The 22,675-nt window shown below is 52.2% G+C and overlaps 4 protein-coding genes and 3 long non-coding RNA genes across 10 annotated transcripts; 3 read left to right on the forward strand and 4 right to left on the reverse strand.

Moving 5' to 3' along the window:
• Window positions 1–88: 88 nt before the first annotated feature.
• fam174c (family with sequence similarity 174 member C) lies at window positions 89–1,720 on the forward strand. Its single transcript, XM_003977481.3, has 3 exons — window positions 89–457; window positions 821–943; window positions 1,146–1,720. Exons 1-3 carry the CDS (start codon window positions 171–173, stop codon window positions 1,147–1,149), a joined length of 414 nt encoding a protein of 137 aa, XP_003977530.2. The 5' UTR covers window positions 89–170; the 3' UTR covers window positions 1,150–1,720.
• A 1,250-nt stretch (window positions 1,721–2,970) lies between these two features.
• On the reverse strand, window positions 2,971–3,886 carry LOC101066752 (T-cell acute lymphocytic leukemia protein 1-like). Its single transcript, XM_011618680.2, has 2 exons — window positions 3,702–3,886; window positions 2,971–3,492 (listed from the first exon to the last, which is right to left on the reverse strand). The coding sequence occupies exons 1-2, from the start codon at window positions 3,745–3,747 to the stop codon at window positions 3,107–3,109; spliced, it is 432 nt and encodes a 143-aa protein (XP_011616982.1). The 5' UTR covers window positions 3,748–3,886; the 3' UTR covers window positions 2,971–3,106.
• A 290-nt stretch (window positions 3,887–4,176) lies between these two features.
• Window positions 4,177–10,663, reverse strand: LOC101066981 (ephrin-A2). Its single transcript, XM_029828596.1, has 4 exons — window positions 9,658–10,663; window positions 5,625–5,917; window positions 5,484–5,549; window positions 4,177–5,376 (listed from the first exon to the last, which is right to left on the reverse strand). The coding sequence occupies exons 1-4, from the start codon at window positions 9,834–9,836 to the stop codon at window positions 5,255–5,257; spliced, it is 660 nt and encodes a 219-aa protein (XP_029684456.1). The 5' UTR covers window positions 9,837–10,663; the 3' UTR covers window positions 4,177–5,254.
• Window positions 8,480–9,232, forward strand: LOC115247304 (uncharacterized). The gene is made up of 2 exons (XR_003886357.1): window positions 8,480–8,665; window positions 8,754–9,232. It is a non-coding gene; the product is annotated as an uncharacterized lncRNA (long non-coding RNA).
• A 1,259-nt stretch (window positions 10,664–11,922) lies between the features above and the next one.
• Window positions 11,923–17,830, reverse strand: LOC115247179 (polypyrimidine tract-binding protein 1-like). 4 transcript variants are annotated; one of them, XR_003886232.1, is made up of 14 exons: window positions 17,248–17,828; window positions 16,840–16,997; window positions 16,623–16,769; window positions 16,140–16,268; window positions 15,958–16,068; window positions 15,701–15,878; window positions 15,545–15,622; window positions 15,008–15,150; window positions 14,673–14,706; window positions 14,047–14,139; window positions 13,758–13,974; window positions 13,384–13,461; window positions 13,041–13,279; window positions 11,923–12,641 (listed from the first exon to the last, which is right to left on the reverse strand). XR_003886232.1 is itself a non-coding variant. In XM_029827891.1 (13 exons), exons 1-13 carry the CDS (start codon window positions 17,345–17,347, stop codon window positions 13,147–13,149), a joined length of 1,581 nt encoding a protein of 526 aa, XP_029683751.1. In that variant the 5' UTR covers window positions 17,348–17,830; the 3' UTR covers window positions 11,923–13,146. The 4 variants fall into 4 exon arrangements, 3 of the variants coding, with proteins under 3 accessions (XP_029683751.1, XP_029683752.1, XP_029683749.1); XM_029827891.1 differs by having other exon boundaries at window positions 11,923–13,279; window positions 15,008–15,132; window positions 17,248–17,830; XM_029827892.1 differs by having other exon boundaries at window positions 11,923–13,279; window positions 17,335–17,828.
• A 1,635-nt stretch (window positions 17,831–19,465) lies between these two features.
• On the forward strand, window positions 19,466–20,156 carry LOC115247180 (uncharacterized). Its single transcript, XR_003886233.1, has 2 exons — window positions 19,466–19,606; window positions 19,695–20,156. It is a non-coding gene; the product is annotated as an uncharacterized lncRNA (long non-coding RNA).
• Window positions 19,547–22,083, reverse strand: LOC115247181 (uncharacterized). The gene is made up of 3 exons (XR_003886234.1): window positions 21,767–22,083; window positions 20,585–21,642; window positions 19,547–19,622 (listed from the first exon to the last, which is right to left on the reverse strand). It is a non-coding gene; the product is annotated as an uncharacterized lncRNA (long non-coding RNA).
• Window positions 22,084–22,675: the final 592 nt, after the last annotated feature.

Raw genomic sequence — 22,675 nt, forward strand, 5'->3', positions numbered from 1 at the left:
TGCTCGCTCTTAGACCACGTGACAGCTGCGGAGGCTCCTGTGATCTTTGGGGAGGTGTGGCCTCCTCTGATTGGTCATGTCGGTTACGTCATAGGTGACGCAGCGTCCATGTTTGACTTTATCAACAAAGGCGGAGTTTCTTTTGGCTCGGTTCTGTTTTCAGGGAACTGATGTCCGCGGCCGTTGGTATGAGTTCATTGCGGGTGTGGGTTCTGGTTCTGGTCCGGTTCTGTTGCTTCTTCGTACACGCGGAAGTCACCACATCAGCCACCAGCAGAAACGCGGCACCCGGAACCACCGCATACAGCAGCACCGCGGCAAATGGCACAGAGGCCGGACCCAAGAAGTCTGGTCCCGGAGGCCTGAACGTGGACAGCTCCATGATCCAGCGGGCCCTGTACGTCCTCATCGGCATCACCATGACCGGAGTTCTGTACTTCCTCATCCGAGCTGTGCGGTGAGTTTATGCGCCATTTCTGCCAAAGATTCTGAGGTACGACGGACCCGAACCAAAGAAAGAACCGGAACAACGCGGATCGTTGTCGTTAAAACTCGAATGGGCTGATTAGTTGACGGAGTTTGGTTCCCCGTCAGTCACCGTGGGGTCCAGCAGGGGGCGCTTCTGGCGCTGATGTTCACAACGAACCGAAAGTGGCCTGCGTCACGTGATCAAACGCGTTTACTCAGGGGTCACGTGGCCAAGGTACCTGTATTCATGTTTAAGGTACCTGTACTGTGGGGGGGCAGCAGTGTTGCATGTGCTTTGGTCCAGAGCCCAGCTCACGCCACTGGTCCTGGTCCTGGTTCTGGTTCTTTGCAGGCTAAAGAGGCCGGCCCCCCGGAGGAAGTACGGGCTGCTGTCTAACTACGACGACTCGGTGGAGATGGTGGAGGGCGAGAGCGAGGAGGACGACACGCTGTACGAAGCTCGCAGCCTCCGCAGGTCAGAGGTCACACTTCCTGTTAGTCCTGCTGTGCTTTAACAGGTCCGATGTAGTCAGACCCGCTGGGCTGTTCTGGACATGTGCTGTGGTCTTCATGGTGGATGGGGGACAGAGAGCGACGGTCCAATCTCACCTTTGACTGCTGACTTTTCCGACCTTTGACCCTGTCCAGCTGATTGATATTCAATATTCTCTCTTTAGATGATGACCTCAGCGGACGCTGCTGATAAGGGTGATGGATCGCACACAGACGGGACTGATCAGGGTTATGGATCGCTGGTGCTGTTGGACAATGGATGGTCCAGTTGATATTGAAGCTCAGCAGGAAGTGCTTGAGGAACTGTGGGCGTGGCCTCTGACCAGAGCCCCGCCCCCAACCAAACTTTTAGAAACATTTCTTTGTGCATCTTTTCTAAAACTTTGAGTCTGGTGACACAGGTTGTCTGTATTATTTTTATTTGTATTTTTTTCCCCCACTTTCTGCGACTTTTCTGAAGGTTTCAGTTTGGAACGTTTGAAGACGAATAAACTTTATAATATATTTATGATAAAGGCTTCTCTGCCGAGGTGTTTTGTGGCGTGCTGGCCAGTAGGTGTCACTGTTGCCTCCCTTTACACCACCTGATTAATCGAACGGTTTTGGTGATCAATCAATCGCAATGTCATCGATAATCCACACGGGGACGCGCCAGTTGTGCGCGAAAGATGAAAAACATTCAAATGAGAAATGATGTAAATAAACAAGGTCTGCTGTGCTGCCAGAAGCCTGTTAAAAAGTCAACGAGTCACTATAAACCACGTGATTTCTGCTCGCAACACTGGATCCAACCTAAAGCTCCCATAGAAGTCTAAGAATAATTTTATTATAAATTGCTAAATAAGGTTTTCTGACGTCCATCAAGGTCAGGTAGGTTCCTGTCAAGACAGACAGACGACGTTATTAATCCCAGAGGGAGATACAATAAATAAATCAAGTTGAATCTGTCAGGATCACACACATAAAAGGCTAATAAGGTCAGGGGGCGTGGTTAATAGCTGCACCCAGACAATGATGGGTGGGCGTCACCCTGATGATTGATAAACATTCCCACCAATCAGGTGGCCCCAAGAGAGCCCACAAGTGGTCCCAGAGGAGAGGAGGGCGTGGTTCAATTATCGCGAGCTCTCCGTGTGTGAGCGCGTGTGTGTGAGATCCATCCTCACCCTCAGTTCCCACCTGTGTCTCAGCTGCTTTATCTGATCTCATCAGCTTTAAATTACATTTATTCCTCATGAACAAATGTTATTGCAGCTAAGGTTGCTGCACTTGAGTGTTCTGAAGGGTTAAATCTGAACCAGAACCATCTGATGGCACCAACAGGTGTGTGTGTGCGTGTGTGTGTGTGTGTGTGTGTGTGTGTGAGAGAGAGAGAGAGAGAGAGAGAGAGAGACCTCCCCTCTCTGGAGAAGGTTTGTTCATGAGTTCATCACTGGACAAACTGCTGAATCTCCATGAAGAACCGCGGATGATGTCGCCCATCGGCGATGTCATGGCAACAGGGACCTTCATGGTGGAAGGTTAAACTGTCGCTGGTGCCAGAACACGGCGCCCAGCTTCCATTCAGATCTGTGATGTCAGTCAATAGTTCTGATGCTCACTCAAACACACTCTCTCTCTCACACACACACACACACACACACACACACACACACACACCCTCTCTGGACCCCCTCTGTCACTACTGGAATCATCTCATTGATTATTATCAGGATTTTCCCAGGAAGAGGCCACGCCCCCTGTGACCTCATTAACCTCCTGTAATGTGTTATAAGGGCGAAACTCTCCACCTAATTTAGGACGAACAGGATCCATGAAAAATCTGGTTCTGCTCTGTTTTGTGTCTCATCCTGACAGGTTCTAATCTGGTTTGGGTCTGGTCCTGGTTTTGGTTCTGATCTGACTCACCTGCCAACACAGATGCAGTTGTGATATGAGGGGGAGGAGCCAGACGTGCAGATCAATACATGATGGGAGGGTGGCTAAAGGAGACTTTAGTTTATTTACACAAGTTTATTTACATTTGTTTCAAACAAACACACCAGATGTTTGTGATGATGATGAAATATCCAAATACAACAACCATGTGACAGAACACGCTCCATCAATGTTACACATGTGAATATCACATGAGCGGCTCCTGAGGCTGCCTGCTGGTCCACGATGGTTCCAGCAGGTCCAGCCAGGCCAGGTCCTGGAGCAGAGACCCCCCCTCCTGCTCCTCCGGGGCTCCATCCGAGTCTGCGTCTCCACAACTGTCCCAGCTGGAGCTCAGAGCGCCGCCGTCCTGCGGGGGACCCGTCCCGGGGTTCTGGTCCGTCACCAGCCGGTCCAGGAAGCCGATGTAGTTCAGAGCACGCCGCAGGATCTCGTTCTTGCTGAGTTTGACGTCGGGGGGGTGAGTGGGGATGAGGCGCCGCAGCTCAGCGAAGGCGCCGTTGACGTTCTGCTGCCGCCAACGTTCCCGACTGTTGCTGGAGCACCGCTGGAGGACCCGGGCCCGGCAGGAACCTGAGCGCCACACAGACAGGAAGTTACACGACCCGCTACTGGTGCTGTGCTGCCAGTCCCAGAACTTTGATCATAAACAAGTGACGATTGCAGGAACTTCTTGTGAAAGAGTGGAATATTAAAAAGGTGATCAACTTTTCTGAAAGTCCAAAACCCTGATAAACATCTGAACGAGCAGAACTTTTTAAAGAGAATTTCAGTCTTCTTACCGACTCTTTCCTCCATTTCATGCTGACTCGTTCTGGACTTCATCATCAACCGGATCAGAACCGATTCGACCCGTGAAAGCGGTGCTGCTCCTGGTGGATCCCACCTGATCTGACGCGTCCTCTCTTTCCTCGTGCAGTGACGTTCCGGACGGCTTCAGACCTGACCAGCGCCTCGCTGCCTCCCTTTATACCCCCGCCTCGAGGCCCCATAGGCGTCGTTACCATGGAGATCCCTTCAACCACGCCAGGCCATAAACACGCGGTTCCCAGGAAGTAACCCCCGGGGGACCTGCAGCCCCGCCCCCGCCCACAGGAGTCGTGCCTTCCGGCCTCTCGCTCGTCACGACCTGCAGCTCCAGACAACCAGTCCGGAACACAGACTGGACCTAATGCACACCTGTCTGCACCTGAGACGCGTTCACGCGCTCTGCGTGCCTCTGCCCCAATGTACTGTTCTAAGAATTTGACATGACGATGGATCAATCAGCTTTTATTAGTTTGAAAAAATACAATTCCTATTCCAAAAGAATCCAATTATCCGGTGTGACGTCGCCCCCTGCTGACGACCAGAAGCTCTGCACGTAAAACGCATCACGAAAACTTCATTTTATTTTGTATGAAGACAAATGAATCTGTAAAAATCTGTAAAGAATTATAAAAAAAGATCATAGGTGTTTTCTGAACTTATTAGGTCATTAAAATCACCATCTTCCTGAGGCATGAGGGCAACAGAACAGTCTGAAATCTTGGATCGATAATAGTTAAACAGATTTTTACTGGTGACTTGATCAAACAGACTCTTAAACATCCCTCCTTCCCTGTCATTATGGTCTGTTTGTGCAGACAAAAGGAGGACTGAGGTTATCAGGAAACCAGATCAATGAATTCCTCAACATGAATCTCAATTCACCAATGGAACTAAAGATCAGCGTCTGGAACCAATTGGACATATGGAGCAAAATGAGGAAAAAATGCTGGACTGTAATATGTTCCAACATTATTCTTGACAGTAAAAGCATTTTCAAAGGTTTTAATCTGGATTTTCAGAGTTTCAGAGGTGTTTTAGAGCATCACCCTGCTCATCTAGTCACATTTTATATGATTTGTAACATTTATAAAAAACAAAGAGGTGACACAAATGCAATAAAAGGAAACCTTTTACTCCGAAGGAGCAGCAGTGTCTCCGAGTTCCTGACAGTGTCTCTCTGTGTGTCCACCCAGGACCCGATGACAGACCTGGGAGTTCCTGCAGCAGACGTGCACGTGTCTGTGGCTCACAAACGTGTCTGTGGCTCACAAACGTGTCTGTGGCTCACAAACCTACTCGCTCTAATGGGGGTTTGGCCGGGGTGACAGGGGCCGGCCGCCACCTCCAGGTCAACGTTTGTGGGAGGACGTTGAGCTGCTGCTCAAACGAGATGAGCAGAAGGATATATCAGTTGTTCATCCAAACCCTGCAGTTGGAGTTAAGCCCCTCCCACCAGCAGACTAATGTTCCTCTGATTGGCTGAGAGCTCAGGCGCTGGATGGCAGAGGAGGAGCCACAGGCGCCATCAGGAGGCCAGAAAGATGAGCGCCGTGGCGATGAGCAGCGAGAGGCGGGGCAGAGCGGGGCCGCCGCTGCCGGAGGTGTCGTCAGTCAGGAACGGCTCCGGCGACTCGTACAGCGAATCGTCTGGGGGGGAAACGTACGGAAACGTAAACGTGACAGCGCGACCGTGGCAACCGCGCTGGTCATGTGACCACGCGGCAGCAGCAGGTTCAGAGGAAACAGACACTCACTGGTCGGTCGCACGTAGATTTTGAGTCGCAGACACGGTTTTCCCGCCAAGTTTGGATGAGGAGACGCTGTGGGGGGGAAGGCAGAGGCGTTGTCATGGTAACGGCGTGACGGACATCAATAACGGATCGGCAAGTACTCACAGATGTAGTAATACTCGTGTCCGGGCCGGAACTCGAAGCCCAGACTGAACGGCGTGAACAGCTGGAACTTCTCTGAGAACCGGAGCGGCCCGCCGGCGCTCTGGGGCCGGTTACACTCCCACCGCTTGAAGCCCCGCCTCCTGTGATCGCAGGTGGTGTAGCCATCGTAGTTCACCATGTACAACACGTAGTGCTCCATGACAACAGCAGGCTCCGCCCCCTCATAGTGTGGACAGTAGATGTCCAGGTAGTCGTTGATGGAAACCTCCACAGTGTAATCGCCACGGAAAAACCTGAGGACGGGACATGATGTCACTTCCTGAAACTGCTGCGTGAGCGTCCCGCCTCAGCTCCGGCGCCTCAGCTGCTGACCATCGACGCGCTGATGATGCAACTGTCACCTGGCTGAGCCACAGGTGAGGTGATGAACTCGCAGTGGGAGGGACGACATCGATCCGCCATCAGTGGCGGATCATTGGTGCTGATGTGAGACCAGAGGAGCAGCACAAGCCCTCTTACTCCTGTTGGCATGGCAACAGGGATGGGACAATCACAGCAGCAGTCAAGTGAAGGGGAAGGGGGTCATGTGGTCAGCGGCAGGGGGCGGGGCCAGGGAACATGTTTATGACTTATCCCATGTGTTCCCCCCCCCCCCACACACACACACACACACGGGAAAGGAGTGATAACCTTCACTGTCCTCACATGTCAGTCACTGTGTCCGTGTGTGTGTGTGTGTGTGCGCGCGTGTGTGTGTGTGTGTGTGTCCATGTGTGTCTGTGTGACATCTCTTCTTTTGTGAACACGATAAAAATGAAGACCATGAAGATGACGAAGATGATTTTCTTCATCTTAAAGTCCGACCTGCAGCTCTGATGACGCTCACGCCGTCGACCAGCCTTCCCAGCCGAGGCCGCCGGCTGTCAATCACCAGAAAAGGTCTTGGCCCCGCCCCCTGTGGCAGCTGCCGTGATCTCGTCTTTGTGTTGAAGGTTCGAGGCTCCACATTTCCATAATCCGTCTTCAGACAGACGCTGTTCAAGCTCCACATAATCCCATTAACCCTGCAGCTGCTGCCAGGACAACGGCGCCGCCATCAGCAGGAGCTCAGGTGGAGAAGAACGGCCAAGAAAAGACACAATTGGGGGTTTCTGAGAGGAGGAGGAGGAGGGAGAGGAGGAGGAGGAGGAGGGAGAGGAGGAGGAGGAGGGGGAGGGGGAGGAGGAGGAGGAAAAGGAGGAGGAGGAGGAGGAGGAGGGGGGGGGTGCTTTCCCTCCACATCCTCCTCCTCCCACAGATGATGAAGAAAGCCAGGATGGTGACAAAAGTAGGTCAGAATAAAATCCTGTTCCAGCAGCATCTGACCATCAGAATCCTGCAGAACTTCTCATCTGGACCTGGGAAGTGTGTGAGTGTGTGTGAGTGTGTGTGTGTGTGTGTGTGTGAGTGTGTGTGTGTCCTGCCACTGGGTTCACATCTAACTCCTTTAGACATTATTGATCTTCATTGTTTGTTGTTTGTCAGCTGAGATGAAGACGAGGACGAGACCTTCGTCCTCCAATGACGTGAATGTTAAAAAAACCAAAAGGTAGCAGCTGATTGGTCGACCCTCAATGATTCATGACTTATCTCCGGGCAGGAAGTCCAGATCATTCATAATAAATAGGAAGTGCTCCGTATACGTGCACACGTGCACGTGTGCGGATCTTTAAGGCCCGAAACAAATGAAATAAAGGAGCTCAGACGTGCAAAATAAGCAAACATTTGTGGTTTGACCCCACTGACAGTGAACGCATCACAGACAGGAAGTAGATTCTAGTGCCGAAGCCTGATCAGCATCCTGTTGCCAGGCAACAGAGGAGGAAGTCACAGCAAAGGAGGAGGTGAGTTCAGTAAAGGTGGGGCACCAACACCCTGAGGTGGGCGACAAGAGGCGATTCCTGACAGGTCAAAGGTCACGTCTCTTCCTGAACCAACGCTCTGTGTGTGTGTGTGTGTGTGTGTGTGCGCTGACACACACCTTAAAAGACCAACACTCACTGAAGGACCGAGGCCGTCAGCCGCACGACGCCTGACAACAGTCCGACTGTTCCAACACCCAAAGACCAACGGACCAGCAGCAGGACACCGAAACGGGTCAGATGTTAAAACACGACCTTCAGCTCAGCACCGACGACAGCAGCTGCATGCACACACACGCACACACACGCACGCACGCACGCACACACACACACAACGGTGTGTGTTAAAAGGACGGTGTGTGTTGGAATGTGGGTCACACATTAAAATTCATGTGTGCAGCAGAGAACACGGAGCAGAACCAGCAGAACGTGAAGGTAAAAATAACCGTCGGTGTTCCAACAGACGTTCTCCCCGGTGACGTGGCGTCGCCATGACGTCAGCTGACAAGAACAAGGGTTCAGAACCACATCAGTCCAAAGACCACAGGTCATGTGACCAAGGCAACAACTGTTTCATGGTGACATACGAGCTCAGACTGTCCAGTACATCTCCGCAGCCTGTGTGTGTGTGTGTGTGAGCATGTGTGTGTGAGCCTGCACCAGGAGCTGCGGGTCCACTGGTGTCTCTGCACTGTGGACCTCCATCACTGGACAGGACAGAACCTGCCTGCAGCTGTGTCCCCGGGGAGAGTCCACTCCCCCTGGACTGTGTCCCCGGGGAGAGTCCACTCCCCCTGGACTGTGTCCCCGGGGAGAGTCCACTCCCCCTGGACTGTGTCCCCGGGGAGAGTCCAGTCCCCCTGGACTGTGTCCCCGGGGAGAGTCCACTCCCCCTGGACTCTGTCCCCGGGGAGAGTCCACTCCCCCTGGACTCTGTCCCCGGGGAGAGTCCACTCCCCCTGGACTGTGTCCCCGGGGAGAGTCCACTCCCCCTGGACTGTGTCCACTGTCCCTCCGTCCTCCAGCAGGCGCCACAGAGCCTCACAGACAGAACCAGCTTCCTCGCTGCTGAGCAGGAACTGGACCCAAACCGGGACAGCGATGGTGGTGAAGTGTCTCTGCGGTCGCCACTTTCACTGGGTAATGTTGTGTGTTCCTGCAGGGGTGTAAATGTGTGTTTTTTGTATGTTGTGTATATATTGAGTACTGTCTTTGTCCATTTCTATAGGTTATTATTGTTATTATTGTATCGTTGCTGCCAGTCAAGGGTCTGGTTCTGGTTCTGGGCTGGGTCAGGGGTCAGGGGTCAGGATATGCCAACAAAAGTCCTCACAAAGGTAGAAGGACTCCACACACAACCTTCCCAACATGTGGATCATTAAAAGCAGATGTTTGTGACCCGGCCGGCAGCAGCCTGAGCCAGACAATAATTCCTGATGCTTTTCTCATTAAAAACAAACAAACAGACTCGTTTGCTGATGAGCTGAAGCTTCAGAAAGCTGCATCAGCAGGAAACGTAAAAGACCTTTGCTCATTTCACAGGGTAATTCTACTGAAGGCGATTATTGGAGGATTATTGATCCATCACTGGCCCAAACGTCCAGTTCTGCTGGGTTCTGCTGGGTTCTGCTGGGTTCTGATCAACAGCAGCGCTTTTATTGTGAAGGAGGCGTCTGAAGACAATAAAGCTGATGTTTAAAGTGAAAACGTTCCATCATTCATCGCAATCTCATCGTCTAATGTAGCAGCAGCTCAGGAGGAACAATACAGTAATATATACATATACATTATATATATATATAGATATATAGATATAGGAGTACTAATATTAATACTAGAGGTTTGAAACAGGTTTACACACACACACACACAAGAGTTTGCTTCACAAAAGGAAGACACAGAAGAGTGGACAAGAGTGACAGCAGAGGTCAGAGGTCAGATCAGCGTGATTGATCACTTGAATCAAGTCCTCAATTCAATATTTAAGACCTGAATCAGATGATCTTTTTGAAGCTTTTTGTATTATTTTCACTGTTTCTTCACCAAAGTTTCCTTCCCAAACTTTTGAAGGGCTTTGAATCAAAGTTTGACTTCGTTCCAAAGCGCCGGGTTCGGTTCGGTTCGGTTCTCACCTGGGGTTCGAGCTGTTCCAGTGGACCGCGTGTCGGTCGGAACCGAAGCGCTCGTCGGCGGCTGCGGAGCAGAGCGGGAGCAGGAGGCCGAGCAGCAGCAGCGGCGGGGGCCGCCCGCGGGGCTCCATGTGAGCTGGACCCAGAACCAGAGCCGAACGTGTCCCTGCAGTGTTCACCATGCGGTCACGGTCGGCGTCCGATCCATATCCAATATTAACATCGATATCCGCTTGGTTCTGCGACAGGAACTCTGCTCAGCATGACTGGACCGAACCCGTCTCCGGGGCTACAACCTGCCCCCAAGTTTTATGCAGGAATAAGAGCAGAACCGATTCTTCCATGCCTGAACTCTGAGTCCTGGACCGGAGTCCGGACCGTTCTCAGGACGCCAGAAGCTTCCAGCGGCTCCGAAACTTCAACCCCCTCCGACAGCGTCCTCAAAGTTTCTGGGTCCCGCTCGGACTGCTGAGCAAACAGAACCCGACGGAACCGACTGGGACAGCAGAGAAGAAGGAAAACGCGGGTCCGAAGAGCGGACCGGGACAGCCGTTGTTCTCGGTCACCGGCTCCGTCCCGAAGGCTGGCGGTGTGACCCGGGGGCGGAGCTTCGAGCCCCGCATGGTCGCGGTTCAGTCTGACGTCACAGAGTCAGAAACACCAATGTGAGAACTTTGGCACAAATGTGAGTTTAATCTGCGAAAACGGCGTCGGTGTTCACACGAATTTACACAATAATGAGTTCACTTCAAAGAAACGGCGCAGCGTCGTGGCCCCGCCCCCTTTGCGGGCCAGCGGGTTCACCTCCTCCGTGGCCCCGCCCACTCTAGCATCTTCCACCAATCAGCTGCAACGTCAGCGCCACGAGCTCCACGTCCATCATTTCAGATTGATCAGTGATCATTGGGAATATCGATGATAATGTTCCTCTACAGGACCACGTGGATCCACCCTGGTGATCTCAGAACCGGCTGCTGGACCAGCTCAGGTCCACACAGAACCTCGGGAGAACTTCTGACGTGGTCGGACTGGATTTGGTACCGGGCCGTTTTAACCGCTCCTGAGGCACATTTAAATGCTGCTTTTAAAGGATGTGGAAATAGAGACTATATGATATATGAATATGTGTGTATTCGCGCGCGCGCACGTGCCTGGAGGCGTGTGTTTTGAAAGATGATGCTGACCTTCTGTTCACACTTTGGGTCTGACGGCCGTGAGAGATCAGCCTGGCATGTCTGGGCTTCTCCCACAATGCTTTTTTGTTCAGTGGTGTCACCACGGGCAGCGTGCGTGCGTGTGCGCGCGCGTCCGCTAGCGTGTTAAAGCTGGAGATGTCATACCGCGACGTTCCGAGCTCCTGCTGCACCATCACCTCCGGTTCTCGGCGCGGACTGGGTTTGATGGTGTAATACCACCCCCGCCCTGCAGGCGTCACTGTCCTTCAGACGACCGCCGAGTCAGAGCAGCTGTTGTTCCCCATGATCTCCACCAGAGGGCAGAGCAGCTGTTGTTCCCCATGATCTCCACCAGGGGGCAGAGCAGCTGTTGTTCCCCATGATCTCCACCAGAGGGCAGAGCAGCTGTTGTTCCCCATGATCTCCACCAGAGGGCAGAGCAGCTGTTGTTCCCCATGATCTCCACCAGAGGGCAGAGCAGCTGTTGTTCCCCATGATCTCCACCAGAGGGCAGAGCAGCTGTTGTTCCCCATGATCTCCACCAGAGGGCAGAGCAGCTGTTGTTCCCCATGATCTCCACCAGAGGGCAGAGCAGCTGTTGTTCCCCATGATCTCCACCAGAGGGCAGCCGAACAAACGCTCCAAGGTCCCTGGGAACCTTCTGCAAACAGTTCCTTCAGAGGAATATTCCTGTTTTGGTCCAGTTCGTCCTGCACACGTTGATCTGCTAATTAAACTCTGCTGTTACAATTAAAACAGACTAAAATACAGAAGCTGTTTGTCTCCATAAAAAAATACAACTGACATCATTTTATACATCAATTTCAGCATGAAGTTACTGTCGTGGGTGTTGCACCACCGTTCGTGAACCGAGGAAACGACCTGAAAACTTTGTCTTCTCTTGTTGAGACGGCGTCAAACATGTTTTTTCTAGAGGCAGCTGAGGATTCTGGGTATTTGTAAAGCTGATGACTAAATGAGCCGTGACGCTCAGAGAGCTCAGATCTGCTGGGGGCCATTCCTTGTGTGTGTCGGGGGAACCTGTTCTTCACAGCTGTCAGAAGGTTCACACGTACAGAGGTAAAACAAACACTTGCTGGATAAAAACCTATTTTAATCTGATTGTAACATGTTTTTAAGGCTTGCAACCAAAATACAGTTAATCAGATTATAAACCAAAAGGCACTTCACACATGACACATGTACAAAAACACTTATGTACACCTTAACGCCCCGTAAAACCTCACTCATCTCATAAGATGCACTGGAGTAGTTTGGGAACAATTCCATTCCCTTTGAGCAGGAGTGTTTTCATTGGTCCACCGCTTTGATTCCTCTTCAACATCAGCGCCCCCTGGCGGCGGAAACACCACCAAACCGCTTTTAGATCTTGAAACTCTCCTCAAGATTGTTTGACCTGCTTAAGTTTGATCAAAATGAGTTTGCAGGGTTGTTTGAGTTCCAAATGAAGTCACGCTTTTGTTGCTGTGGTAGCGCGAGATGCCAGAATCTATAAATCTGATTGTAAGTGCGTGCTGGACGACCTCTGTACAGACATCTCGAGCTGGTACTTGACGTCTGCCAGAAGGTTCAGGCGAACGTGTCAGAGACTGGAATGTTGCTTTAAAACACTCAGACTGAAGCAGTTTCACTGCAGGACAGGTGTTAACAGCGAGACTGCAGTCACACAGGTGGAGAGCTGAAGTTCAGGGTGTCCACAGGACCCTAGAGAAGCCCCCCATCCGTCGCTTCAGCCCATAAAACCCTGAGGCAGGCACAGTTCCTCACATCCAAAAGGCTTTTTGGTTTCAGCTGTAGTGGACCATAAACTCATAAATAAAAACAATTAAAAACAAACACATTCAGGTGATTGAAACCCACCACATCAGAGCTCAGGAATGATTGAAATATTGCTACAATATGTGATTGGAAGAAAAGCTGATTGCATATGCAGAATAAAGGATCCACCAGTTCCCAGGAGTCACACGGGCTCCTCCAAGAGGAACCAGAAGAGTGAAAACCAGATTTCAGTAAAACGTCACAGCTTCACACTGAATTCAGAAGGACAAATTACATTTGATAGATTCAGGATTAAAGTTTAAAAAAGAAAAAAAAAAGGCAACACAAAAACCCAAATGAATGAAGGAATTTTCAAGTCCAAATTCTGGACATCATCTCAGAATTTCTGACTCTTGCTGTGTCTGGAATTACCTGAACTAATCCCCCTCAAAAATGAGATGAGAGCAGCTGAGGAGGCCGCTGGGACGCGCTGGAATGACTGGAGTCGAGCAGAACCATCCAGGACCTGGACGGGACCTCAGATGGAGGACTTGGAGAAGGACACCCGGAGGTGATGGTTCTCTCCCAGATCGTGATTGTGGAACTCGATGAGAGCCTCGATGGCCTCCTCCACCGAGCCCATCTGGATCAGAGCCATCTTGTGGTCCTTCCTGGGGGAGAGAGCAGGAAGTGGCAGGACTGAAGGAGCTCAGACAACAACAGAAGGTTCCTGCTTCCATCCCGGTGTCACTGTCAGAAGACCAACACCACTCACTGGAAGAACTTGAAGGCCTTGACTTCAGCTCCTGAGCTGGAGAACAACATCTTCAGGTCATCCTCCACCACACAGGGACTACAGACAGACACGGGTCACAGCATTAGCATTAGCACAACATTAGCTGCTGCCAAAGAACCAACAAATATCCATTTTGTCTAATTAAGCCGACGCACAGGAAGATGCTAACGAGCATCCGTGGCATCGGAATTAAACATTTTGCTGTCTGGAACACCTCAGATGATGAAGCCATAATTGATCAGGACGACAGACAGGCTAGCGCAGGTGCTAATATCACCTGTCAGGGAATCGCCTACAGACTGAAGCGACCCCAGATGTGCTGCAGCAGCGCCACAGCTGCTCCACAGACTTACGGGATGTTGGAGAGGTGCAAGGTGGCCGAGGGGGGGAAGATGTTGGAGTAGTTTTTGGAGCCGGGCTTCTTGAAGCGGTGCAGGGGGGAGTTGCTGAAGTCCTTGGTCAGTCCCTGGTCCTCGTGGCCTTCACGGGGAAGCTGAACACTCATGTGCTTGGACACGGTGATGCGTACGGCCCTGCCGTAAAGCTTCTGGCCGTTCAGGTGGCTCATGGCTGCGGAGACGTGGAAGCATGAAGCGTTTCTCCCACGAGTTCCTTCAGATGTGGACGTTAACCTGCCGTTACCTAGCTGAGCCTGCGTGCTGTCAGACATCTGGACCAGAGCCGTCTCCTTCTTGTTGAACAGAATCTTCACTCTCATCACGTCGCCGTAAACACCTTCTCACACACACACACACACACACACACACACGAGCTCACATCAGGTTAAGCTGCTCGATCCTTCTCCAGAAAGCAGAGGAGAGGGAGCAGTAACCCCAAAACTCAGGTAACTACGCTATCAAAGCAAAGGTGTGAAGACAGGCCATCAGAACCCAACCAAGCAACACACCCGGACATGCTCAAGGAAAGGCAGCGAGGAGATGAAGGAGAAAGGGCGGGGAACATCGACCCGGCAGCTCTGCACCAACCCAAAAACCCGGCGTGCACGTCACACAATGACTGGAGTCACGAGACAACAGACGCAGCTTGAACAAGGAGGGAAAGTGTGTTCGATCACCACAGCGAGAGCAAGAAAGAGGCTTGATGGATCAGCTTCTACAGCACAGACACATTCTTTATGCTTTCACTGGCGCGAGGCCGCAGATCTCGTCAGCTCACATCAACACACGAAGCAGGAGAACTTTAGTCCTCATCAGCGACACATCAGGAGAAGTTCAATCATCATCATTTCAAATAAAGTGACAACATACCGAAGAGAATAAAGAGGCAGTGGGGCGTGACTCTCTTTAAAGACAGTAGAGAAGGCAGCGAGGGACAGGACAGGTAAAGGTGGGAGGGCAGAGGTGGAGCGTCCAAGCCGTTTCCATGGCAACAAATTATAACGAGAAAAAAGACACACAAGGGATCAACGAAGAGGTTATCGAGGATTTTCATAACTTTATACAGGGTGTGTGTGTGTTTAAAATCATCTGATTTCACAGATTTAAAGAGCCAAAGTGACATAAATGTAACTTCACGTGCACGGAGGAATGTGCTGGTGATGATGCGTGCGACACGGGGGGACGGTAACAAGGGGCGCACACACCTCGGGGTGGAGGTTGCTGACGAGCAGCACGCAGACGCCAGCGGGCAGCGAAGGGAATCCCATCCTGGCCGCCCCGGCGAGGGAGAGCGAGGTCAGGGCTCCAGGCAGGGCGGGGACCGTCACACCTGCCGGGGGGAGGAACACTGAGAGAGGTGGGAGGAGTCAACGAGCTGACACCTGGAAGACAGCAAGCCCACCCACCCCCTCGCATCTGCCGCGGGGCTGCCGCTTTACCGCCCCAGCAAAGACCTCACAGTGGGCGCCGTGGCGACGCCAACCGCGCGCAACATGGACACAAGATGGTGATGAGAGTGAAGATGAGGATTTTGTGTGATAAATAATCAACCGTCCTCCATCAGACAGGAACCGCTTTATCTCAAATTAGCAGATTTTTCTCATCACTTCAAATGTGAAACATGTTTGAAGCAGATTTTTGAAAAGCAGGTCTGTAGTTAAGGATTGAAGGTTTTTAGCTGACTTTGCAGGGCGACGCCTCCAGCGTCAGACGTGAGGAGGTCATAGTGCTGTGATGCTCACCTGCAGGCTGGATGGTGTAAGATGGTGAGAACGTCTGAGCAGCTCCAGCATAGGGAGCTGCTGAGATGATACCTGGAGCTGCTCACAACACGACACAAACGTTAGCATCTGTCAAACATCTCTACACGTGAGGAGGAGACGAGTGAGAGAGCTCACCAAAGGCTGCAGCCATGCTCGGGTGCTCCAGGGTCGGCTGGCCATCCCCAGGGGGGAGGTCAGGTCTGGTGAAGTCACGGCTCTTCTCATTGTTGTACTTGACGTTGAGGCTGGTGAGTTTGGAGAAGCTAATCCTCAGGGTGCAGCAGGCGTTGTAGATGTTCTGGCCATCCAGGGACTGGAACACACATTCAAAGCATCTGTGCTGCGGCTGCACACGTGACGACGCGTCTGTCCTGCAGCAGCCTGATGCTCACCAGTTTAGCAGCCTGGGCACAAGCGGCATCTGGGTACTGGAGCAGAGCCTGGAACTGGCTGTTCTTGGTGAACACGATGATCCGCAGCACAGTGCCAAACTTTGAGAAGATCTGCACAGCAGAGAACATCATTACAGCTGCGTCGGTGCTGTCGCACATGCGACGCCACGGTGGTCACTCACCTGGCACAGAGCGTCTAGTGAGACGGGGTAGAGCAGGTTCTCCACCACCACCCTCAGCACCGAGCTTGAGGCCACCGCACAAGGGGCCATGTGAGAGGCACCGAAGGCCCGGAGAGCTGCCTGGGCCCTCTGAGAGCAGAAGCACGGCGTCAGTGACCAACCCTGAAATACGCCGGAGCGCTTTGATTCTGTCTCTGCTCCGAAACGACGTGGGGGGGCGACACGTCTCCGTTCAAATCAACGTGTGTTTGTACACCAGCCGACGCTACAAAACATCCCAAAAACACACACAACTTCTATTTTTCCCATATGGCGGAGCACAGAGCAGCGCCTGCAGGACAGGAAGTGGGGTGCAAAGAGAGAACCAAACGTCCCGTAAACCTCAGCTGCCCGTCAGGGGCTGCGCTGTGCTCCAGACGCATCCGGTGCACTTCCAGAGTGCGTGCGGAGGAACATGTGTCACGAGCCACAGGCACGCCGTACCTCCTGGTTGGGCGAGTTGTCGGTCTTGAGCTCCTTGTGGTTGGAGAACTGAACGTAGACGGGCTGGTGTCTGATGACGGGCATCACCGTGGAATAATAGCCCACCATGTTGCAGGCGGCGTCCTCGCAGTTCATCTCCAAGAAGGCCTGGACACACGGACCAGGAGAGGTCAGCAAACGCCACGCAGCCACGCACGCTTTAGCAACAGTGCAGCACCTGGTTTTTGGTTTTCAGCATCAGCAGGTTGGACACATTTCCAAAAGGCAGGCCGAGGCTGATCACCTCCGTCTCCGTGATGTCGTCGGGAAGTTTGCGTATGTGGACAACTTTGGACGGCGAGTCGCCTTTGAACTTCTTACTGTCGCTGCCATTGGCTGCGGGAAGAGGAGCAGAAGTTTAGAGGAGCCCAGCAGCTGGCAGAGATGAATGCTCAGCATTTGACGTTCGTTCATCTTCCGTCACAGCCTCAGAATGTGTGTGGACCGAGCGGTGTGGCTACACATGCACATGTCCCGTGGACGGTAGGACAGGAGCTCTGCCATCCCAGCGGGCAGCAGAACACCCCCGCCTGCACTAACGACCTGACAAGTGCAGCTACTCGAGAGGAATGATCTGGGCACCTACACTGTTTGGAACTCAGTTCCTGGGTCTGGATTTGGCTCTCTGGGTCCAAGTAAAACTGTAAAAAATGCAAACAGATTTTATTCTGACCTGTGTTGCTCATGATATACAAGCCGTTGGAGATGTTGGAGACAAGCTCTTCAGATCCTCTCTGAAACACACACAACTCCGAATCAACGTTTCTCTGATGGTCACGTGCTGGTGGTGGTCACGCCACCAGATCATCTTCATTCAGTTGGACTGTTGAAAATGGGCGACTGCCAACATTAGGAACCAAACGTCTGGGATTCAGACCGTGGCTGTTAGTGTGGGAGCTTCTGGAGACTTCGATCCCCTGACAGAGGCGCTCAAGTTCAGCAGTGTCATAACAGTGATGCTGAATTATGGATGTCTGAAGATGAGATGATGGCAGGAAACAGAGTCTGGATGTTGCTATGGTAATAAAACAGGATGGCCGCCTGAGTGCGGCAGCGTCAGCAGCTGTCGAACAGCAGCTCCACCTCCGTCTCAGCTTTCTGCTTCATTATTCATGGGAGAGCCGGAGGGCTCGGGTTCCATCAGAACTTCTTAACTAAACTCAGACCAAACATGTCAGAATAAAATCCTGTTCCAGCAGCTTCTGACCATCAGAATCCTGCAGAACTTCTCATCTGGACCTGGGAAGTGTGTGAGTGTGTGTGTGTGTGTGTGTGTGTGTGTGTGCGAGTGTGTGTGTGAGTGTGTGAGTGAGTGTGTGAGTGTGTGAGTGAGTGTGTGAGTGTGTGTCCTGCCACTGGGTTCACATCTAACTCCTTTAGACATTATTGATCTTCATTGTTTGTTGTTTGTTGTTTGTCAGCTGAGATGAAGACGAGGACGAGACCTTCGTCCTCCAATGACGTGAATGTTAAAAAAAACCAAAAGGTAGCATCTGATTGGTCGACCCTCAATGATTCATGACTTATCTCCGGGCAGGAAGTCCAGATCATTCATAATAAATAGGAAGTGCTCCGTATACGTGCACACGTGCACGTGTGCGGATCTTTAAGGCCCGAAACAAATGAAATAAAGGAGCTCAGACGTGCAAAATAAGCAAACATTTGTGGTTTGACCCCACTGACAGTGAACGCATCACAGACAGGAAGTAGATTCTAGTGCCGAAGCCTGCTCAGCATCCTGTTGCCAGGCAACAGAGGAGGAAGTCACAGCAAAGGAGGAGGTGAGTTCAGTAAAGGTGGGGCACCAACACCCTGAGGTGGGCGACAAGAGGCGATTCCTGACAGGTCAAAGGTCACGTCTCTTCCTGAACCAACGCCCTGTGTGTGTGTGTGTGTGTGTGTGTGTGCGCTGACACACACCTTAAAAGACCAACACTCACTGAAGGACCGAGGCCGTCAGCCGCACGACGCCTGACAACAGTCCGACTGTTCCAACACCCAAAGACCAACGGACCAGCAGCAGGACACCGAAACGGGTCAGATGTTAAAACACGACCTTCAGCTCAGCACCGACGACAGCAGCTGCATGCACACGCACGCACACACACGCACGCACGCACACACACACACACACAACGGTGTGTGTTAAAAGGACGGTGTGTGTTAAAAGGACGGTGTGTGTTAAAAGGACGGTGTGTGTTAAAAGGACGGTGTGTGTTAAAAGGACGGTGTGTGTTAAAAGGACGGTGTGTGTTGGAATGTGGGTCACACATTAAAATTCATGTGTGCAGCAGAGAACACGGAGCAGAACCAGCAGAACGTGAAGGTAAAAATAACCGTCGGTGTTCCAACAGACGTTCTCCCCGGTGACGTGGCGTCGCCATGACGTCAGCTGACAAGAACAAGGGTTCAGAACCACATCAGTCCAAAGACCACAGGTCATGTGACCAAGGCAACAACTGTTTCATGGTGACATACGAGCTCAGACTGTCCAGTACATCTCCGCAGCCTGTGTGTGTGTGTGTGTGTGAGCATGTGTGTGTGTGTGTGAGCGCGTGTGTGTGTGTGAGCGTGTGTGTGTGTGTGTGAGCCTGCACCAGGAGCTGCTGGTCCACTGGTGTCTCTGCACTGTGGACCTCCATCACTGGACAGGACAGAACCTGCCTGCAGCTGTGTCCCCGGGGAGAGTCCAGTCCCCCTGGACTGTGTCCCCAGGGAGAGTCCACTCCCCCTGGACTGTGTCCCCGGGGAGAGTCCAGTCCCCCTGGACTGTGTCCCCGGGGAGAGTCCTCTCCCCCTGGACTGTGTCCACTGTCCCTCCGTCCTCCAGCAGGCGCCACAGAGCCTCACAGACAGAACCAGCTTCCTCGCTGCTGAGCAGGAACTGGACCCAAACCGGGACAGCGATGGTGGTGAAGTGTCTCTGCGGTCGCCACTTTCACTGGGTAATGTTGTGTGTTCCTGCAGGGGTGTAAATGTGTGTTTTTTGTATGTTGTGTATATATTGAGTACTGTCTTTGTCCATTTCTATAGGTTATTATTGTTATTATTGTATCGTTGCTGCCAGTCAAGGGTCTGGTTCTGGTTCTGGGCTGGGTCAGGGGTCAGGATATGCCAACAAAAGTCCTCACAAAGGTAGAAGGACTCCACACACAACCTTCCCAACATGTGGATCATTAAAAGCAGATGTTTGTGACCCGGCCGGCAGCAGCCTGAGCCAGACAATAATTCCTGATGCTTTTCTCATTAAAAACAAACAAACAGACTCGTTTGCTGATGAGCTGAAGCTTCAGAAAGCTGCATCAGCAGGAAACGTAAAAGACTTTTGCTCATTTCACAGGGTAATTCTACTGAAGGCGATTATTGGAGGATTATTGATCCATCACTGGCCCAAACGTCCAGTTCTGCTGGGTTCTGCTGGGTTCTGATCAACAGCAGCGCTTTTATTGTGAAGGAGGCGTCTGAAGACAATAAAGCTGATGTTTAAAGTGAAAACGTTCCATCATTCATCGCAATCTCATCGTCTAATGTAGCAGCAGCTCAGGAGGACCAATACAGTAATATATACATATACATTATATATATATATAGATATAGGAGTACTAATATTAATACTAGAGGTTTGAAACAGGTTTACACACACACACACACACACACACGAGTTTGCTTCACAAAAGGAAGACACAGAAGAGTGGACAAGAGTGACAGCAGAGGTCAGAGGTCAGATCAGCGTGATTGATCACTTGAATCAAGTCCTCAATTCAATATTTAAGACCTGAATCAGATGATCTTTTTGAAGCTTTTTGTATTATTTTCACTGTTTCTTCACCAAAGTTTCCTTCCCAAACTTTTGAAGGGCTTTGAATCAAAGTTTGACTTCGTTCCAAAGCGCCGGGTTCGGTTCGGTTCGGTTCGGTTCTCACCTGGGGTTCGAGCTGTTCCAGTGGACCGCGTGTCGGTCGGAACCGAAGCGCTCGTCGGCGGCTGCGGAGCAGAGCGGGAGCAGGAGGCCGAGCAGCAGCAGCGGCGGGGGCCGCCCGCGGGGCTCCATGTGAGCTGGACCCAGAACCAGAGCCGAACGTGTCCCTGCAGTGTTCACCATGCGGTCACGGTCGGCGTCCGATCCATATCCAATATTAACATCGATATCCGCTTGGTTCTGCGACAGGAACTCTGCTCAGCATGACTGGACCGAACCCGTCTCCGGGGCTACAACCTGCCCCCAAGTTTTATGCAGGAATAAGAGCAGAACCGATTCTTCCATGCCTGAACTCTGAGTCCTGGACCGGAGTCCGGACCGTTCTCAGGACGCCAGAAGCTTCCAGCGGCTCCGAAACTTCAACCCCCTCCGACAGCGTCCTCAAAGTTTCTGGGTCCCGCTCGGACTGCTGAGCAAACAGAACCCGACGGAACCGACTGGGACAGCAGAGAAGAAGGAAAACGCGGGTCCGAAGAGCGGACCGGGACAGCCGTTGTTCTCGGTCACCGGCTCCGTCCCGAAGGCTGGCGGTGTGACCCGGGGGCGGAGCTTCGAGCTCCGCATGGTCGCGGTTCAGTCTGACGTCACAGAGTCAGAAACACCAATGTGAGAACTTTGGCACAAATGTGAGTTTAATCTGCGAAAACGGCGTCGGTGTTCACACGAATTTACACAATAATGAGTTCACTTCAAAGAAACGGCGCAGCGTCGTGGCCCCGCCCCCTTTGCGGGCCAGCGGGTTCACCTCCTCCGTGGCCCCGCCCACTCTAGCATCTTCCACCAATCAGCTGCAACGTCAGCGCCACGAGCTCCACGTCCATCATTTCAGATTGATCAGTGATCATTGGGAATATCGATGATAATGTTCCTCTACAGGACCACGTGGATCCACCCTGGTGATCTCAGAACCGGCTGCTGGACCAGCTCAGGTCCACACAGAACCTCGGGAGAACTTCTGACGTGGTCGGACTGGATTTGGTACCGGGCCGTTTTTAACCGCTCCTGAGGCACATTTAAATGCTGCTTTTAAAGGATGTGGAAATAGAGACTATATGATATATGAATATGTGTGTATTCGCGCGCGCGCACGTGCCTGGAGGCGTGTGTTTTGAAAGATGATGCTGACCTTCTGTTCACACTTTGGGTCTGACGGCCGTGAGAGATCAGCCTGGCATGTCTGGGCTTCTCCCACAATGCTTCTTTGTTCAGTGGTGTCACCACGGGCAGCGTGCGTGCGTGTGCGCGCGCGTCCGCTAGCGTGTTAAAGCTGGAGATGTCATACCGCGACGTTCCGAGCTCCTGCTGCACCATCACCTCCGGTTCTCAGCGCGGACTGGGTTTGATGGTGTAATACCACCCCCGCCCTGCAGGCGTCACTGTCCTTCAGACGACCGCCGAGTCAGAGCAGCTGTTGTTCCCCATGATCTCCACCAGAGGGCAGAGCAGCTGTTGTTCCCCATGATCTCCACCAGAGGGCAGAGCAGCTGTTGTTCCCCATGATCTCCACCAGAGGGCAGAGCAGCTGTTGTTCCCCATGATCTCCACCAGAGGGCAGAGCAGCTGTTGTTCCCCATGATCTCCACCAGAGGGCAGAGCAGCTGTTGTTCCCCATGATCTCCACCAGAGGGCAGAGCAGCTGTTGTTCCCCATGATCTCCACCAGAGGGCAGAGCAGCTGTTGTTCCCCATGATCTCCACCAGAGGGCAGAGCAGCTGTTGTTCCCCATGATCTCCACCAGAGGGCAGAGCAGCTGTTGTTCCCCATGATCTCCACCAGAGGGCAGAGCAGCTGTTGTTCCCCATGATCTCCACCAGAGGGCAGAGCAGCTGTTGTTCCCCATGATCTCCACCAGAGGGCAGAGCAGCTGTTGTTCCCCATGATCTCCACCAGAGGGCAGAGCAGCTGTTGTTCCCCATGATCTCCACCAGAGGGCAGAGCAGCTGTTGTTCCCCATGATCTCCACCAGAGGGCAGAGCAGCTGTTGTTCCCCATGATCTCCACCAGAGGGCAGAGCAGCTGTTGTTCCCCATGATCT

Source organism: Takifugu rubripes, chromosome 20 (genome assembly GCF_901000725.2).
Source record: "Takifugu rubripes chromosome 20, fTakRub1.2, whole genome shotgun sequence".
NCBI lineage: Eukaryota > Metazoa > Chordata > Actinopteri > Tetraodontiformes > Tetraodontidae > Takifugu > Takifugu rubripes.

Excerpts from the sequence above, each read along its gene's own strand:
- LOC101066981 (XM_029828596.1), bottom strand. The coding sequence starts at position 9,836 with ATGGTGAACACTGCAGGGACACGTTCGGCTCTGGTTCTGGGTCCAGCT. Across the intron at positions 5,550-5,624 it reads ACACGAGTATTACTACATCT|CGTCTCCTCATCCAAACTTG; the intron begins GTGAGTACTTGC and ends TCCCCCCCACAG. Across the intron at positions 5,377-5,483 it reads AATCTACGTGCGACCGACCA|ACGATTCGCTGTACGAGTCG; the intron begins GTGAGTGTCTGT and ends TTTCCCCCCCAG.
- LOC101066752 (XM_011618680.2), bottom strand. The coding sequence starts at position 3,747 with ATGATGAAGTCCAGAACGAGTCAGCATGAAATGGAGGAAAGAGTCG. Across the intron at positions 3,493-3,701 it reads TGAAATGGAGGAAAGAGTCG|GTTCCTGCCGGGCCCGGGTC; the intron begins GTAAGAAGACTG and ends TGTGGCGCTCAG.
- LOC115247179 (XM_029827889.1), bottom strand. The coding sequence starts at position 17,347 with ATGAGCAACACAGGTCAGAATAAAATCTGTTTGCATTTTTTACAGTTT. Across the intron at positions 16,269-16,622 it reads ACAACTCGCCCAACCAGGAG|AGGGCCCAGGCAGCTCTCCG; the intron begins GTACGGCGTGCC and ends TTCTGCTCTCAG. Across the intron at positions 15,151-15,544 it reads TTACACCATCCAGCCTGCAG|TGTTCCTCCCCCCGGCAGGT; the intron begins GTGAGCATCACA and ends CACCTCTCTCAG.
- fam174c (XM_003977481.3), top strand. The coding sequence starts at position 171 with ATGTCCGCGGCCGTTGGTATGAGTTCATTGCGGGTGTGGGTTCTGGTT. Across the intron at positions 458-820 it reads TTCCTCATCCGAGCTGTGCG|GCTAAAGAGGCCGGCCCCCC; the intron begins GTGAGTTTATGC and ends GGTTCTTTGCAG.